Source organism: Nerophis ophidion, linkage group LG13 (assembly GCF_033978795.1).
Source record: "Nerophis ophidion isolate RoL-2023_Sa linkage group LG13, RoL_Noph_v1.0, whole genome shotgun sequence".
Taxonomy (NCBI): Eukaryota; Metazoa; Chordata; class Actinopteri; order Syngnathiformes; family Syngnathidae; genus Nerophis; species Nerophis ophidion.
The window spans coordinates 26802628-26817574 of NC_084623.1; the positions used below are offsets into that span (position 1 = coordinate 26802628).

Genomic DNA, 14947 nt, shown 5'->3' on the forward strand with positions numbered 1-14947 from the left:
TCCACTCTGGCGTTGCCGGCAGTGAGAGGCGGCGGGCTGGGGTGGCAATTCTCGTTGCCCCCCAGCTCAAAGCCTGCACAACAGTGGACGAGAGGGTAGCTTCCCTCCGCCTTCGGGTGGGGGGACGGTGTTTGTGTGTATGAATAATAAGACTCGAGACACCAGTGCATATTCTAGTAAGACTGTATTCAACTGGCGCCAGAACATCACACACGCCCACTTCCTTCATGCTGCTGGGACGTACCATTTCACAAGGGGTGTTGTGACAACACAAACCCTATAACATCTCCCCTTTTATAGATGCCAACTTTTACATTGTTGAAAACCTTAGTGCAAACACAGTGAAAACCATTGTTCTTTTTTTTTTTTTTTTTTTTTTAGTGCAAATAATGCTTGATGCAAACCGATGTAATAATTTTACATTGTTGAAAACCTTAGTGCAAACAGTGAAAACCAATGTTTTGTTTTTTTAGTGCAAATAATACTTGATGCAAACCAATGTAATACCAGCATTACCACAATCTTTTTTTCTTTTTTTTTGTGTGTGTGTGTATGTTAACAATCTTTACAAAACAGTACCAGGTATACTTTAACCAACAAAATTCAAGAGTTCAGACGTGCCTAAAGATTAAGTCTGTCAGGCACTTTCACCAACCTGCCACTTGCCGTCCTGTGCCCGGCTGGCGAAAGTAGTGGTGGTGGTGATGTTGATGGAGGTGGTCCAGCCATAGGCTGGTGCTGGTCACTCTGCCTGAGTGGCCTGACGGCCTGGACACCTGTGTCAGTGTCCATTACTCTGCTGGGTGTACCGCTGGGTTGCCCATCAGGTGGGCAGCTATGCTGTACACAGTTTTGCTCAGGGTGGCGCTCGGCCACGACCCTCTCCGCTGGTCGCAAATCTACGCGGTTACGCCGATAGAATGTCCCCTCAACATCCACTAGGTACGATCTGGGGCCCACCTGTTGTAAACAAACTCCTCTTCGCCACCTGCCCGTCCTGTCCCCAGGCAGGGGCTTCATCCTTATGTCCTGTCCAATACACAGCTCAGGCAGGTCCCTGGCCGATTTGTCGTACCAGAGTTTGGCTGTCTGGTGTTTTATCCGCAGCCTGTCTGAGACCCCAGTGACCACACGCGGCTCCAAAAGCGTGTCAGCGACTGGGAGTGGAGTCCTCAGCCTACGAGACATCAGCCTCTGTGCGGGGCTGCTGAGCATGCCCTCCGTGGGCGTGTTCCTCCACTGTAAAATGGCCAGCCATGGGTCATTACCTGCGCTGGCTGCCTTCTTGCATAGAGCCTTTACTATCTTCACGGCCGATTCGGCCTTTCCATTTGATTTTGGGTGCCTGGGGGAGGACTTGACATGGTCAAAGTCCCACTCTTTTGCGAATCTCCTGAAGGTCTCACAGTCAAACTGAGACCCACAATCTGTTATCACGCGATCCGGTTGTCCATGACGTGAAAACTGAGCCTTGCACCTCAGCACTTTGGTCTCCGCTGAAAGTTCTGGAAGCAGCTCTATTTCCCAGAAATCAGAGTAATGGTCAACAATAATCAGAAAGTCTTTGCCCACTTGTTTGAACAGATCCATGCTGAGGATCTGCCAAGGTCGTGTAGGAAGTGCATGGGACATCATTGTCTCCCGCTGCTGCTCATGTGAATATTCATTGCACGCTGAGCACTGGCTCACATAGTCCTTGATTTCACTGTGCATGTTGGGCAAGAACAGCGTGTCCCTGGCTTGTCTGTAGCAGGCATCTCCTCCTACATGGCTGGCATGGATGCGTTTCAACATCTCTGCACGCAACGATTTTGGTATTATGACTCTCTGGCTTCTGAATAGTACCCCATCCTGTGCACTGATCTCGTCCCGGATTGACCAGTATTCTCTTATCGCCAGAGGAGCATCCTCTCGGCGATCTGGCCATCCCTTGATCACCACCTCTTTCAATAACTGAAGGTTCCCATCGCCTTCTGTGTGCAGTCTTATCTGGTTTAGCCGCTGGCTGGTGACATTCAGGTAATCAGCCTGGTTTATTAACTCAGTGGCCTCTTGCTCCCTCTGCAGGCAGCAGATAAACTGCTTTGTATATTTAGTGTCAGTCCCCTGTGTTGGAGCAGTGGCCCTGCTCAGTGTGTCACTAATATGCATATCAGGTCCTGGCCTGTACACTACCTTGAGATTGTAGGCCTGAAGAGTGAGCAGCCTGCTCTGAAGCCTTTTGGGTGCTGTTAGGAGGGGTTTTGTGAAAATTGAAATGAGCGGCTTGTGGTCGGTTTCTGCTATTATCTCTGCTCGCCCATACAAATAGTAATGAAAACGCTAGCACGAAAACACGATACTCAGACACTCTTTCTCTATTTGTGCGTAATTCTGTTCAGTTTGGGTTAGCGCCCGCGACGCGTACCCCACAGGCTGACCCTCCTGCATCAGGCAGCAGCCCAGTCCTTTCTGACTCGCATCGCTCTGGATGACGACTGGCTTTGTCACGTCGTAGTATCTCAGAATCGGGGCCGTTGTGACCAGTCGCTTGACCTCCTCGACTGCAGCGTCGTGTTTGGGCAGCCAGTGCCATGGGACATCTTTGTCCAACAACCTCCGTAGTGGCTCGCATACCTCAGAGAGGCGTGGCATGAACCTTGCAAGGTATGTCACAAACCCGATGAACCGTTGTACGGCCTTGGCATCTTCGGGGTGAGGCATGTCCCGGACCGCCCTACTTTTCTCAGGGTCCACTCCGAGCCCCTCTGCCGAGAGAATGTGTCCGTGAAACTTGACCTCTCTGACCCTGAATTGCAGTTTTTTTAAACTCAACCTCAGCTTAACCTCCCTGCACCTCTACATGAGCGCTAACAGTTTTGTGTCGTGGTCATGTATGGCCTCCTCATCTGTCTCCCCACACCCAACCACCAGTATGTCATCTGCTATTGGCTCTACCCCGCTTAAACCTGCAAGTAGTTCATGCTGCTTTCGCTGATAGATTTCTGGGGCCACAGACACCCCAAATGGCAGCTTTAACCAGCGCTTCCTGCCCCACGGCGTCCAGAACGTGGTGGTGTAACTGCTCTCCTCGTCTAGCTTACACTGTAAAAAAGCATCTCGTGCATCAACAAGTGTGAATATACGAGCCCTGGGAAGCTTGTGTAACACATCTTCAAGTGTCGGCATTATGTAGTGAGACCTCCTTAGGGCTTGATTTAATGACTTAGGGTCTATGCAAATCCTTAACTTCTCTGGCTGTCTTATAATTACCATGTTGCTAATCCATTCAGTAGGCTCTGTCACTGAGATTAAATGGCCCTCTTTTTCATATTTGTCTAGCTGAGCCTTGACTGCATCTCTGAGAGCTACTGGGACGTTACGTGGAGAAGCCTGCACTGGGGCCACGTCAGTATGTAGCTCAAAATGAACATCCCCTGGGAGGGACTCAACTGGCTCGTTAAAAACATCATGATAAGTCAGCACAAGGTGCTGCCTGGTTAGTGGCTCTAAATTGCTATGCCCTACCATAAGCAGCTCCTCTGGAATGGTGAAGTGCATTAAACCTAAACGCTCACTTGTTTCACCTGACAATAGGGGTCTCTGCCCGCTTCTTACTATCTCAAATTGTAGCTTGTGTGCTTTTCCCCTCACTAGACACTTTGTTTGGAATATGCCTATTGAGTGCATCGATTGGCCCGAATACAGTACTAATTTGGTCTGACTTGGTAGTAATTTGGCTTCTGGAGCAAGTCTCCTCATGTCTTTTATGTTCATAACATCACAGGTAGCACCTGAATCTAACTGACACCTCTGAGACCCTCCATTCATTTTTATGTTGGCAAACCATTTCTTCCCCCGACCCTGAATCGCCCCTATGCACTCTGCTGTGTATATGTGAGCGTCTGTGTCAGACCTGTCCATGTCCTCATGTACCTCCATGTCAGCTGCATGTAGCTGTCGTGTAGCTTGGCCCCTCTTCATACACACCTTGGCAAAATGATTTGCTTTTCCACAGTGGCGACAGTTTTTCCCAAATGCAGGACACATGTCGCGTCCACGCCTGTGCATGTTCCCGCAGAATTTGCACGTGCTGTTTTCACTTGTGCCTGGAGTCTGATTCTGGAACCTGTCCGAGCGTTCCAGCCTGGGTGGGACTCGCGGCCGCCGGCCATCCGTTGCATGCACTGTCTCTAGTGTCCTGTCCTGTGTGATTGTTTTTATCCTCTTGTCTGTCATCTCAGCAGCTCTGCATATTTCTATGGCTGATGCTAGTGTGAGATCCTTCTGTCTGAGTAGACGGCGGCGCACGCTTTCATCACTCACCCCCAGCACCAGTCTGTCTCTTATCAGATCCTCTCTGAGTTGTCCATACTCACAGGAAGCAGCCTTCTCCCTCAACTTTGTTACAAATGCATCAATGGGCTCCCCTTCATCTTGCTTGCAGGTGCCAAAAACGTACCTCTCAAATATGACGTTTCTAGCTGGCTTGAAATATCCCTCCAAGGCATCAAGAATAACTGTCACGTCCTTTCCTTGTTCCGGTGTTAGTCCCAAGTTGTGTTTGTATATGTGACGACATTCCCCGCCCATCACTCGTCGTAAGGTGGCTGCTTGTACCTCTTTTGCTTTGTTTTGCAAACCTGTAGCAAGTACAAAGTCTTCGAATTCTGCTCTGAAGTTTTCCCAGTTACTTGCAAGATCGCCACTTATCTTCATCTCCTCCGGTGGCGGGATGTTTGTAGCCATGTTGATGTTGTTAGCAGAGCTTGTTGCTAACGTCGTTCCACTCTTTTCTTTTCTTCCTCGTCTTGTCAGGTCCCTCTCTGAAACACGGTACTCTTCCACCAGACTTTGTGTGGTACTAGTCACTTCTGACACCATGTTTGTGTGTATGAATAATAAGACTCGAGACACCAGTGCATATTCTAGTAAGACTGTATTCAACTGGCGCCAGAACATCACACACGCCCACTTCCTTCATGCTGCTGGGACGTACCATTTCACAAGAGGTGTTGTGACAACACAAACCCTATAACAGACGGGTCCTGACTGTTGTTTGTGCTTACGCACCAAACAGCAGTTCAGAGTACCCACCCTTTTTGGGTACACTCGAGGGGAGTACTGGAAAGTGCTCCCCCGGGTGATTCCCTTGTCCTACTGGGGGACTTCAACCCTCATGTTGGCAACGACAGTGAAACCTGGAGAGGCGTGATTGGGAAGAATGGTCGCCCGGATCTAAACCCGAGTGGTGTTTTGTTATTGGACTTTTGTGCTCGTCACGGATTGTCCATAACAAACACCATGTTCAAACATAAGGGTGTCCATATGTGCACTTGGCACCAGGACACCCTAGGCCGCAGTTCCATGATCGACTTTGTAGTTGTGTCATCGGATTTGCGGCCTCATGTTTTGGACACTCGGGTGAAGAGAGGGGCGGAGCTTTCTACCGATCACCACTTGGTGGTGAGTTGGCTGCGATGGTGGGGGAGGATGCCGGACAGACCTGGCAGGCCCAAGCGCATTGTGAGGGTCTGCTGGGAACGTCTGGCAGAGTCTCCTGTCAGAGAGTTCCAATTCACACCTCCGGAAGAACTTTGAACATGTCACGAGGGAGGTGCGGGACATTGAGTCCGAGTGGACCATGTTCCGAACCTCTATTGTCGAGGCGGCTGATTGGAGCTGTGGCCGCAAGGTTGTTGGTGCCTGTCGTGGCGGTAATCCCAGAACCCGTTGGTGGACACCAGCAGTGAGGGATGCCGTCAAGCTGAAGAAGGAGTCCTATCGGGTTCTTTTGGCTCATAGGACTCCGGAGGCAGTGGACGGGTACCGACGGGCCAAGTGGTGTGCAGCTTTAGCGGTCGCGGAGGCAAAAACTCGGACATGGGAAAAGTTCGGGGAAGCCATGGAAAACGACTTCCGGACGGCTTCGAAGCGATTCTGGACCACCATACGCCGCCTCAGGAAGGGGAAGCAGTGCACTATCAACACCGTGTATGGTGCGGATGGTGTTCTGCTGACTTCGACTGCGGATGTTGTGGATCGGTGGAAGGAATACTTCGAAGACCTCCTCAATCCCACCAACACGTCTTCCTTTGAGGAAGTGAAGTGAAGTGAATTATATTTATAGAGCGCTTTTTCTCTAGTGACTCAAAGCGCTTTACATAGTGAAACCCAATATCTAAGTTACATTCAAACCAGTGTGGGTGGCACTGGGAGCAGGTGGGTAAAGTGTCTTGCCCAAGGACACAACAGCAGTGACTAGGATAGCGGAAGCGGGAATCGAACCTGCAGCCCTCAACTTGCTAGCACGGCCACTCTACCAACCGAGCTAAACCGCCCGGAAGCGGTGCCTGGGGAATCTGTGGTGGGCTCTCCTATTTCTGGGGATGAGGTTGCTGAGGTAGTCAAAAAGCTCCTCGGCGGCAAGGCCCCGGGGGTAGATGAGATCCGCCCGGAGTTCCTTAAGGCTCTGGATCCTGTGGGGCTGTCTTGGTTGACAAGACTCTGCAGCATCGCGTGGACATCGGGGGCGGTACCTCTGGATTGGCAGATTGGGGTGGTGGTCCCTCTCTTTCAGAAGGGGGACCGGAGAGTGTGTTCCAACTATCGTGGGATCACACTCCTCAGCCTTCCCGGTAAGGTTTATTCAGGTGTACTGGAGAGGAGGCTATGCCGGATAGTCGAGCCTCGGATCCAGGAGGAACAGTGTGGTTTTCGTCCTGGTCGTGGAACTGTGGACCAGCTCTATACTCTCGGCAGGGTTCTTGAGGGTGCATGGGAGTTTGCCCAACCAGTCTACATGTGCTTTGTGGACTTGGAGAAGGCATTCGACCGTGTCCCTCGGGAAGTCCTGTGGGGAGTGCTCAGAGAGTATGGGGTACCGGACTGTCTTATTGTGGCGGTCCGCTCCCTGTATGATCAGTGTCAGAGCTTGGTCCGCATTGCTGGCTGTAAGTCGGACACGTTTCCAGTGAGGGTTGGACTCCGCCAAGGCTGTCCTTTGTCACCGATTCTGTTCATAACTTTTATGGACAGAATTTCTAGGCGCAGCCAAGGCGTTGAGGGGTTCCGGTTTGGTGGCCGCGGGATTGGGTCTCTGCTTTTTGCAGATGATGTGGTCCTGATGGCTTCATCTGGCTGGGATCTTCAGCTCTCACTGGATCGGTTCGCAGCCGAGTGTGAAGCGACCGGAATGAGATTCAGCACCTCCAAGTCCGAGTCCATGGTTCTCGCCCGGAAAAGGGTGGAGTGCCATCTCCGGGTTGGGGAGGAGACCCTGCCACAAGTGGAGGAGTTCAAGTACCTAGGAGTCTTGTTCACGAGTGGGGGAAGAGTGGATCGTGAGATCGACAGGCGGATCGGTGCGGCGTCTTCAGTAATGCGAACGTTGTATCGTTCCGTTGTGGGGAAGAAGGAGCTGAGCCGGAAGGCAAAGCTCTCAATTTACCGATCGATCTACGTTCCCATCCTCACCTATGGTCATGAGCTTTGGGTCATGACCGAAAGGATAAGATCACGGGTACAAGCGGCCGAAATGAGTTTCCTCCGCCGGGTGGCGGGGCTCTCCCTTACAGATAGGGTGAGAAGCTCTGCCATCCGGGAGGAACTCAAAGTAAAGCCGCTGCTCCTCCACATCGAGAGGAGCCATATGAGGTGGCTCGGGCATCTGGTCAGGATGCCACCCGAACGCCTCCCTAGGGAGGTGTTTAGGGCACGTCCAGCCGGTAGGAGGCTACGGGGAAGACCCAGGACACGTTGGGAAGACTATGTCTCCCGGCTGGCCTGGGAACGCCTCGGGATCCCCCGGGAAGAGCTAGACGAAGTGGTTGGTGAGAGGGAAGTCTGGGCTTCCCTGCTTAGGCTGCTGCCCCCACGACCCGACCTCGGATAAGCGGAAGATGATGGATGGATGGATGGATAGATGGAGCCTGCATACTATTGCGTACTTGTAGCACAGTTTAGGGAATCACTAAATATAGACAACACATATTCTATGAAAAACAAGTACAGTAAAGTAATCCAATTTTATGTACATTTACCTTGGAATGTGTACTTCCACAATACTACCACCGTAGCTAATTTCAGCTGTTTCTTGGTCAAATATGCAGCTTTTCCATATTTTTATGGATAAATGTGCACTTTTTGGATAACATTTTATCGTCCTTGGCTGGCATTATCAACTATTTGTGTTTGGCTTTATTGGCTGATTTTTCTGTATTGACTGCCAGCACTTAGCATTGATTTTCACCTTCCGAAACATACATTTTATGAATGCAAACTAGTTTAGTCCCTGTCACATGACAATAGTAAACAAGGGGGTGTGTTTTAGTGGGCGGAAGTAGCCATTATGAATATGAGAGACTTTAATACCGGCTGCAACTTCCTGCCACCCTCACATAAAACTTATTTTTTTTGCTCATGTTGGTACAGTGAAACCTTGCATGTCAGAGACCACGGCCCTGGGAGTCGCCATGGCAGCAGGGTCCGCAGAAGGTGTCAACGTGTGGAACCTGAGCCCTGATAGTCTTCCTCGCATCACTTGTGAGAAATTCCAGCCTCAGATCAACTGTGATGGTCAGAAAATAAACAGCTTTTATTTTGAAATTAAGATTTGAATGTAAAATCCTCTGTCATCTCATAGAAAGCGACTTCCGCTTTGCTCGCTGGAAGAAGGCTGTCCAAAGATCCATGAATTGGGAAACCACAGAGTCCGACTGCGCTGATGGAGGCAAGTATTTATTATTTTATTTTGGTATGATAAACAACTAAATCAGTCTTCTAACAATTAAGATTGTACTTTATGCCTACAAGTAAAAAAAATACAGCAATGTTCCTTCTGGTCACACATTTACTGTATTTTCCGCACTATAAGGTGCACCGGATTATAAGGCGCACCTTCAATGAATGGCCTATTTTAAAACTTTGTTCATATATAAGGCGCACCGCATTATAAGGCGCATAGAATAGATGCTACCGTAGAGGCTGGGGTTATGTTAAGCATCCTTTATATGGAGCTGTGCTAAAGGGAATGTCAACAAAACAGTCAGATAGGTCAGTCAAACTTTGTTAATAGATTACAAACCAGCGTTTTGACAACTCTGTTCACTCCCAAAATGAATAAACAGCTGTTTTTTTATTTTCCCCGATTCAATAAACACTTAAAAAAAAGTCTGATACTGTTATGGTAAATCAAGCGTGCAATCACAATATAGTAATAGTAGTAGTGCAAAGCAATAATATATCAATAACTCAATGTTGCTCAAACGATAATGTCACACAACACAACACACAAAATAAAAAAGGAAATCTCACTTTATTAAGTTATTCCTCATCCACGAATCCCTCAAATTCTTCTTCTTCAGTGTTCGAATCAAACAGTTGGGCGAATACGGCATCCAACATGCCCGGCTCCGTCTCGTCGAAGTCGTCATTTTACGAGTCAGTGTCGCTGCTGCTCTATTCCCGTGTTCTACTGTGTGACTGATCGCCTTGAGTTTAAACTCTGCGTCGTAAGCCTGTCTCTTAGTAGGAGCCATTTTGGGGTCTTTACATAAACACACAGAAACGGCACGCCTCACGCAGTCATATATCCCAGCATGCACCGCGCGCTTCTTCTTCTACGGGGGAAAATAAGGTTGGTGACAGCTTACCGTAGAAAAAGAAGCGCACTTTTTCTTCTACGGGGCAAAATAAGGTTGGCGGCTGCTTACCGTAGTTGCGAGACCTCCATCCATCCATCCATCCATTTTTTACCACTTATATTGGCTCAATATTGGTCCATATATAAGGCGCACCGGATTATAAGGCGCACTTGTCAGCTTTTGAGAAAATTTGAGGTTTTTAGGTGCGCCTTATAGTGCAGAAAATACGGTACATCTTTCACATTGATGAACGTCTGCCGTTCTTAAATCCAATATTTTCCTGGTATCGATGAAATTTATTGATTCCATTATAAAACGATCTTGGATCAATAGCAATTTCTTTGTAGTAAAACTTGCCAAGCACAGGGCGACATACTTGAAATTTAGCAACATGAATTGATAATTCGATCAATCGTTACACCCATAATACATATTAGAGTTGTACAGTATACCAATAGGGTGGTCTCGATATTAATATTTTGGCACCGGCACCAAAATGTATTTTGATGTTTTTCTAAATAAAGAGGATCATGATCATCACTAGACCTATTACTGTACTGGGGCACAAAGAATTCATGAGAGCGCGAGAAAAAACCCTTTTTCAGCACTTATTTATCATTTAAAAAAACATCAACATTGTGGACACTGCTTTTTGGCCTTGCCAGCTTAACTTCTCCTACACTCTTCTTCTCCGGCCTGGTGCATCATACAAAAAATATAATAGGATTAACTGTCGCCTCAGATAATCTTTACAACTAACATTTATCAAATCTGCAAGTGGGGTAGTTTACACTAACTACATTGTCAAACAGGTCTCACCTTTCAGTGTTTACTCCTACTCTGAGGCCCATCAACTTCCTACAAATATCTACATATTTCAAAGCATTTTTTATGGTCTTCAGTTTTTACATGGGATTATAAAAATAGCGAAAGCTGCTCTGTTTACAAAGTTATCCCACCCTTCCTTGTGACAAAAAGTCACCTGAACAAAAATCGTTCTGTAAAAAACTGACAGGTTTTTGGTTTTTCAAAACATTGTTTTTTGTTTTTTCCTCATATGGGAGGTTTTGTATTTCTGCCATCCATATTCAAAATCAAATGACTTAGAGGCAAAAAAAAAGACAAATTAAACATGATTGGGACATTATTCATTGATAGTCAACTCATTAACTTCCATCTCTCCCTCACCTCTTCCAGCACTCTGTTGTTCCACATTGTCAGAACAGACATTGAATTGTATTTTTTAAAAACTAATTGGGGCAACAAAATCCGATATTTTTAGCCATCTTTCTGGTGACAAATGCAGAAATTTTACTATTTTTTCTGGCAACAAAACCAGATGATTTAGCTGTAGCCATTTTTCTGGTGGCAAAACAAGATTATTTTATTCAAGACAATCCGATTAACAAGACAAGTCTACTGTGCTATTTTCCTGTGAAATGAACTTGAATGATTGACAAATTTGGCTCACGACTTGATGAGAGGGAAAAAATGTTCTTCCTGAAGATAGACCATTTGAGAAGCACTGCACCGTGCACACATGCACCTCTTTGTACACGAGCACCTACAAAACCCTTAAATCTAGACTCCAAACATCCCAGAACAAGCTAGTCGGGTTCACTCTAGACCTCCATCCCAGATCACACCTCACTCCTACCCACTTCTCCAAAGTGGGCGGGCTCAGGGTGGAGGACAGAGTAAAACAACTTGCACTGAGCCTAGTCTATAAATGTTAGCTACACCTCCCTGATACCGAAGTACATGTCAAACTACTTCCATAATGTAAATGACCGCCATAACCACAACACCAGATTTCGATCTACCAAAGGTCTTAACTGAAGATGTCCGATAATGTGTTTTTTACCGATACCCGATATTCCGATATTGTACAACTCTTCATTACCGATAGCGATATCAACCCATACCGATATATACAGTTGTGAAATTAACACATTATTATGCCTAATTTTGTTGTGATGCCCCGCTGGATGAATTAAAAGAGGCCTAGGGGCCACTGGATGCAGAGTCTGGATGAGGCTGGGCTGCAAGAAAAGATTTCTTAAAAAAATATTTTTAAATGTCTTTATTTTTATTTTCAACACAAAATAAAATCAAAATATAAATGGACAAAATGAAAATAAGTAAATAAATCCATCATAGGTGAAACAATAAATGAACAAAATGAGAATAAGTAAATAAATCAGTCATAGGTAATAACAATAAATGAACAAAATTAAAATAAGTAAATAAATCAGTCATAGGCAATAACAATAACAATTTGATTTCTCTAGTCCGCAACAATGTATGCACATATTTACTGTGATGTTTTGAGCTAGGGAATATAAGAACTACGTACACTACCGAGCATGCAACAGTAGTGACGAGCATGCGCGGTAGCCCTAGTGAAGGTTGTATGTCGCCATGTCGGCAGCTAGAATGTGGTTATGAGCACGCTATGGAGTTTACAGTTACGGTAGCACAATTAGCCCCGAACGGGCTGACATCATGACTAATGTGTTACACATCCGATTCGCCCAGCGACTCTCTGTTGGAGTATCAGCGCTGGGGACCAGTGCACCACACTTTTGTATTGTCGCTTGGTCCTCAGGCGGAATGCTTCGGAAGCTACCGGACCACTTGTCTCCCCGGCCCGGCCTGTTACAGCGGCGCCGGGGGAGGGAGCGAGAGAGAGACACACACAGTGACAGAGAAAGCTTGAGAGAGCGAGCCAGCGAGCGAGAACGAGGAAGAGCACGTGCGGGGCTAGTGGAAAAGCAGCTAAAAGTTTCTCTGCTTGCATCACGGAAGTGACGTCGTCAATGTTCCGCCCACGAGAGCCATATACCACACCGTGCTTGGTAGATTCCTTCAGCTCCGCACACAACGCTGTCAAGCGATATTTATATAAAACTTGCGGCCCGCACGAACATTAAACTTTCATATCAAGGTGGGGGCCACAGAATAACGTCTCGCGGGCCCCTGCATTAAACAATGTAACAAGGTTTTCCAATATAAATCAACTCGAGTTATGGAAAAAAATGCCAACATGGCACTGCCATATTTATTATTGAAGTCAGAAAGTGTATTATTATTTTTTTCCATGCCTCAAAACAGCAGCTTGGAATTTGGGACATGCTCTCCCCTGAGAGAGACTATGAAGAGGTTGAGGTGGGCGGGGTTGGGGGAGGCGGGGTTGCGGTGGGGAAGGGAGGGGGTTGAGGTGGGGGTATATATTGTAGCCCGGAAGAGTTAGTACTGCAAGGGATTCTGTGTATTAGGTCTGTTGTGTTTAGGTTGTGTTACGGTGCGGATGTTCTTCCATAGTGTTTGTCATTCTTGTTTGGTGTGGGTTCACAGTGTGGCGCATATTTGTAACAGTGTTAAAGTTGTTTACACAGCCACCCTCAGTGTGACCTGTATGGCTGTTGATCAAGTATGCCTTGCATTGACATATTTGTGAGAAGCTGTAGTCATTATGTAACTGATCTGGCACGCAAAGGCAGTGCCTTTAAGGTTTACTGGCACTCTGTACATCTCCCTACAACTGTATACACAGCAGTGTTTTAGAAAGTCTTATGTATTCGAATAACGAGGTAGCACACACGTTAAGTAACTTTTATATATGACTGGGAGTAGCAGTCGCATACACTCTAGACAGGGATCATCAACACTTATGTACAGCACTTGGTGAGCATGGTAAGTAGACGCCACAAGTCAACTACGGCAAGTCAGTCAGGACAAACAACGCTGAGTCAGCATGCACATTAAAACACCATATCACCTCCCCCCATAGATCAAAGGCAATGCAAAATCAGTACACACTTTCAATACGGCAACATTCAATTATTCAATGCTGTAATAAACAAACACAAAAATGGCACAGATGCTATACCAGATAGTGCATTCAAACTCAAATTTAACCCTCTTTAATAACAAATGAAAAACTCCCTTCTGAAAAGAATCAGTCCTTGTAACGCTGAGGTCGCCTGATAGTACGCTCTGAGCGTCTCAAAGTCACTGTCTCTGGGTCAGGCGGCACTGGCGGTTCCAACTCTAAAGCTGGTGGTTCAGGTTCTGCAGAGTCCGTTCCACAGAGGTCACTCGCCTGCTCAGCTGACTCAGTTTCACCTAAAGGCTCTGAATCTGGAGTGTCAGGAAGGTAGCGAGGTCTCAGCTGATCTCCGTGACGCCGGTACACTTGGTCTGGTGTCTCGCCTTGCACTCGGTATGACACTGGACCAATCTGTTGTGTCACTACCCCAGGAATCCATTTGGGTTTCTCTCCTGCAGTGTTGCGCAGATACACAGAGTCATTTACATCAAACTGCTGATACTGTCTCTTTCTGACTCGTTCGGTGATGTTTGGTTTCAGGAAGTCCAAACGTGTTCGTACATGTCTTTTCAGGAACAAGTCCGCTGGTGACTCTCCAGTCGTGCTGTGGGGAGTAGTGCGATAGCGCAGCAGGATGTGTGATATCTTGTCCTCAACACTCAGGTTCTGTCCAACAAGCTTTTTCATGCCTGCATTGAAAATAGCAACATATTTTTCAGCCAGTCCATTTGTAGCTCGATGTCTCGGCGCACCGGTCGTGTGAAGGACTCCATTCCTCTTTATGAACTGCTGAAACTCATCCGATGTGAACGTTGTCGCATTGTCTGTGACAATTTGTTCTGGTACACCGAATGATGCGAACAGTCTCTTAAGTCATGTAATGGTTGCAGTGGATGTGATTTGTGCCATTTTGTAAACCTCCAGCCACTTAGAGTATGCATCAAACACAATCATGAACATATGACCTAAGAACGGGCCTGCAAAGTCAATGTGTAGTCTTTTCCAAACCTCTAAAGGAAATTCCCAGGGATGCAGCGGGACTTGGCGTGGCGTGCGCTGTTCCAGCTGGCAGGTCTCACACTGCTTGCAGACTCTGTCAGCATCCATATCTACATTTGGCCACCAGACATATTGTCGTGCAATTGTTTTCATCTTTACAATGCCAGGGTGTCCGTCGTGGATCTCTTTTAGCACTACACCTCTCATTTTTGCAGGTACTATTATCTTGTTCCCCATAGAACACACCCCTGTTCGACAGATAGCTCATCTCTTTTTCTGTAGTACACACTCCGTTCATCTGGTATTTCTTTTGGCCATCCTTCCATGATGTACCTGTGCAGCTTTGAGAGCTCTGTGTCCTTTCGTTTAGCCTTGGAAATTTGTTTTGCACTCAACGGTGCCTCCTCAAGGTGCTCATATAACAGTGCATTTATGCAAGCTGTCATTGTCTCTGTACCTGTATCTGTGGTCTCAGGCAGCGGAACACGAGACA

The 14947-nt window shown here is 47.1% G+C and overlaps 1 protein-coding gene across 3 annotated transcripts in view; it reads left to right on the forward strand.

Moving 5' to 3' along the window:
* The window catches only part of LOC133564377 (glycerol kinase-like), a 74358-nt gene that overhangs the window by 54153 nt on the left and 5258 nt on the right, over nucleotides 1–14947 (forward strand). For all 3 annotated transcript variants that reach the window (XM_061918631.1, XM_061918633.1, XM_061918632.1), the window contains 2 exons: nucleotides 8413–8556; nucleotides 8624–8710. In XM_061918631.1, coding sequence (XP_061774615.1) covers nucleotides 8413–8556; nucleotides 8624–8710 — 231 coding nt within the window. The remainder of the gene's footprint in view (nucleotides 1–8412; nucleotides 8557–8623; nucleotides 8711–14947) is intronic.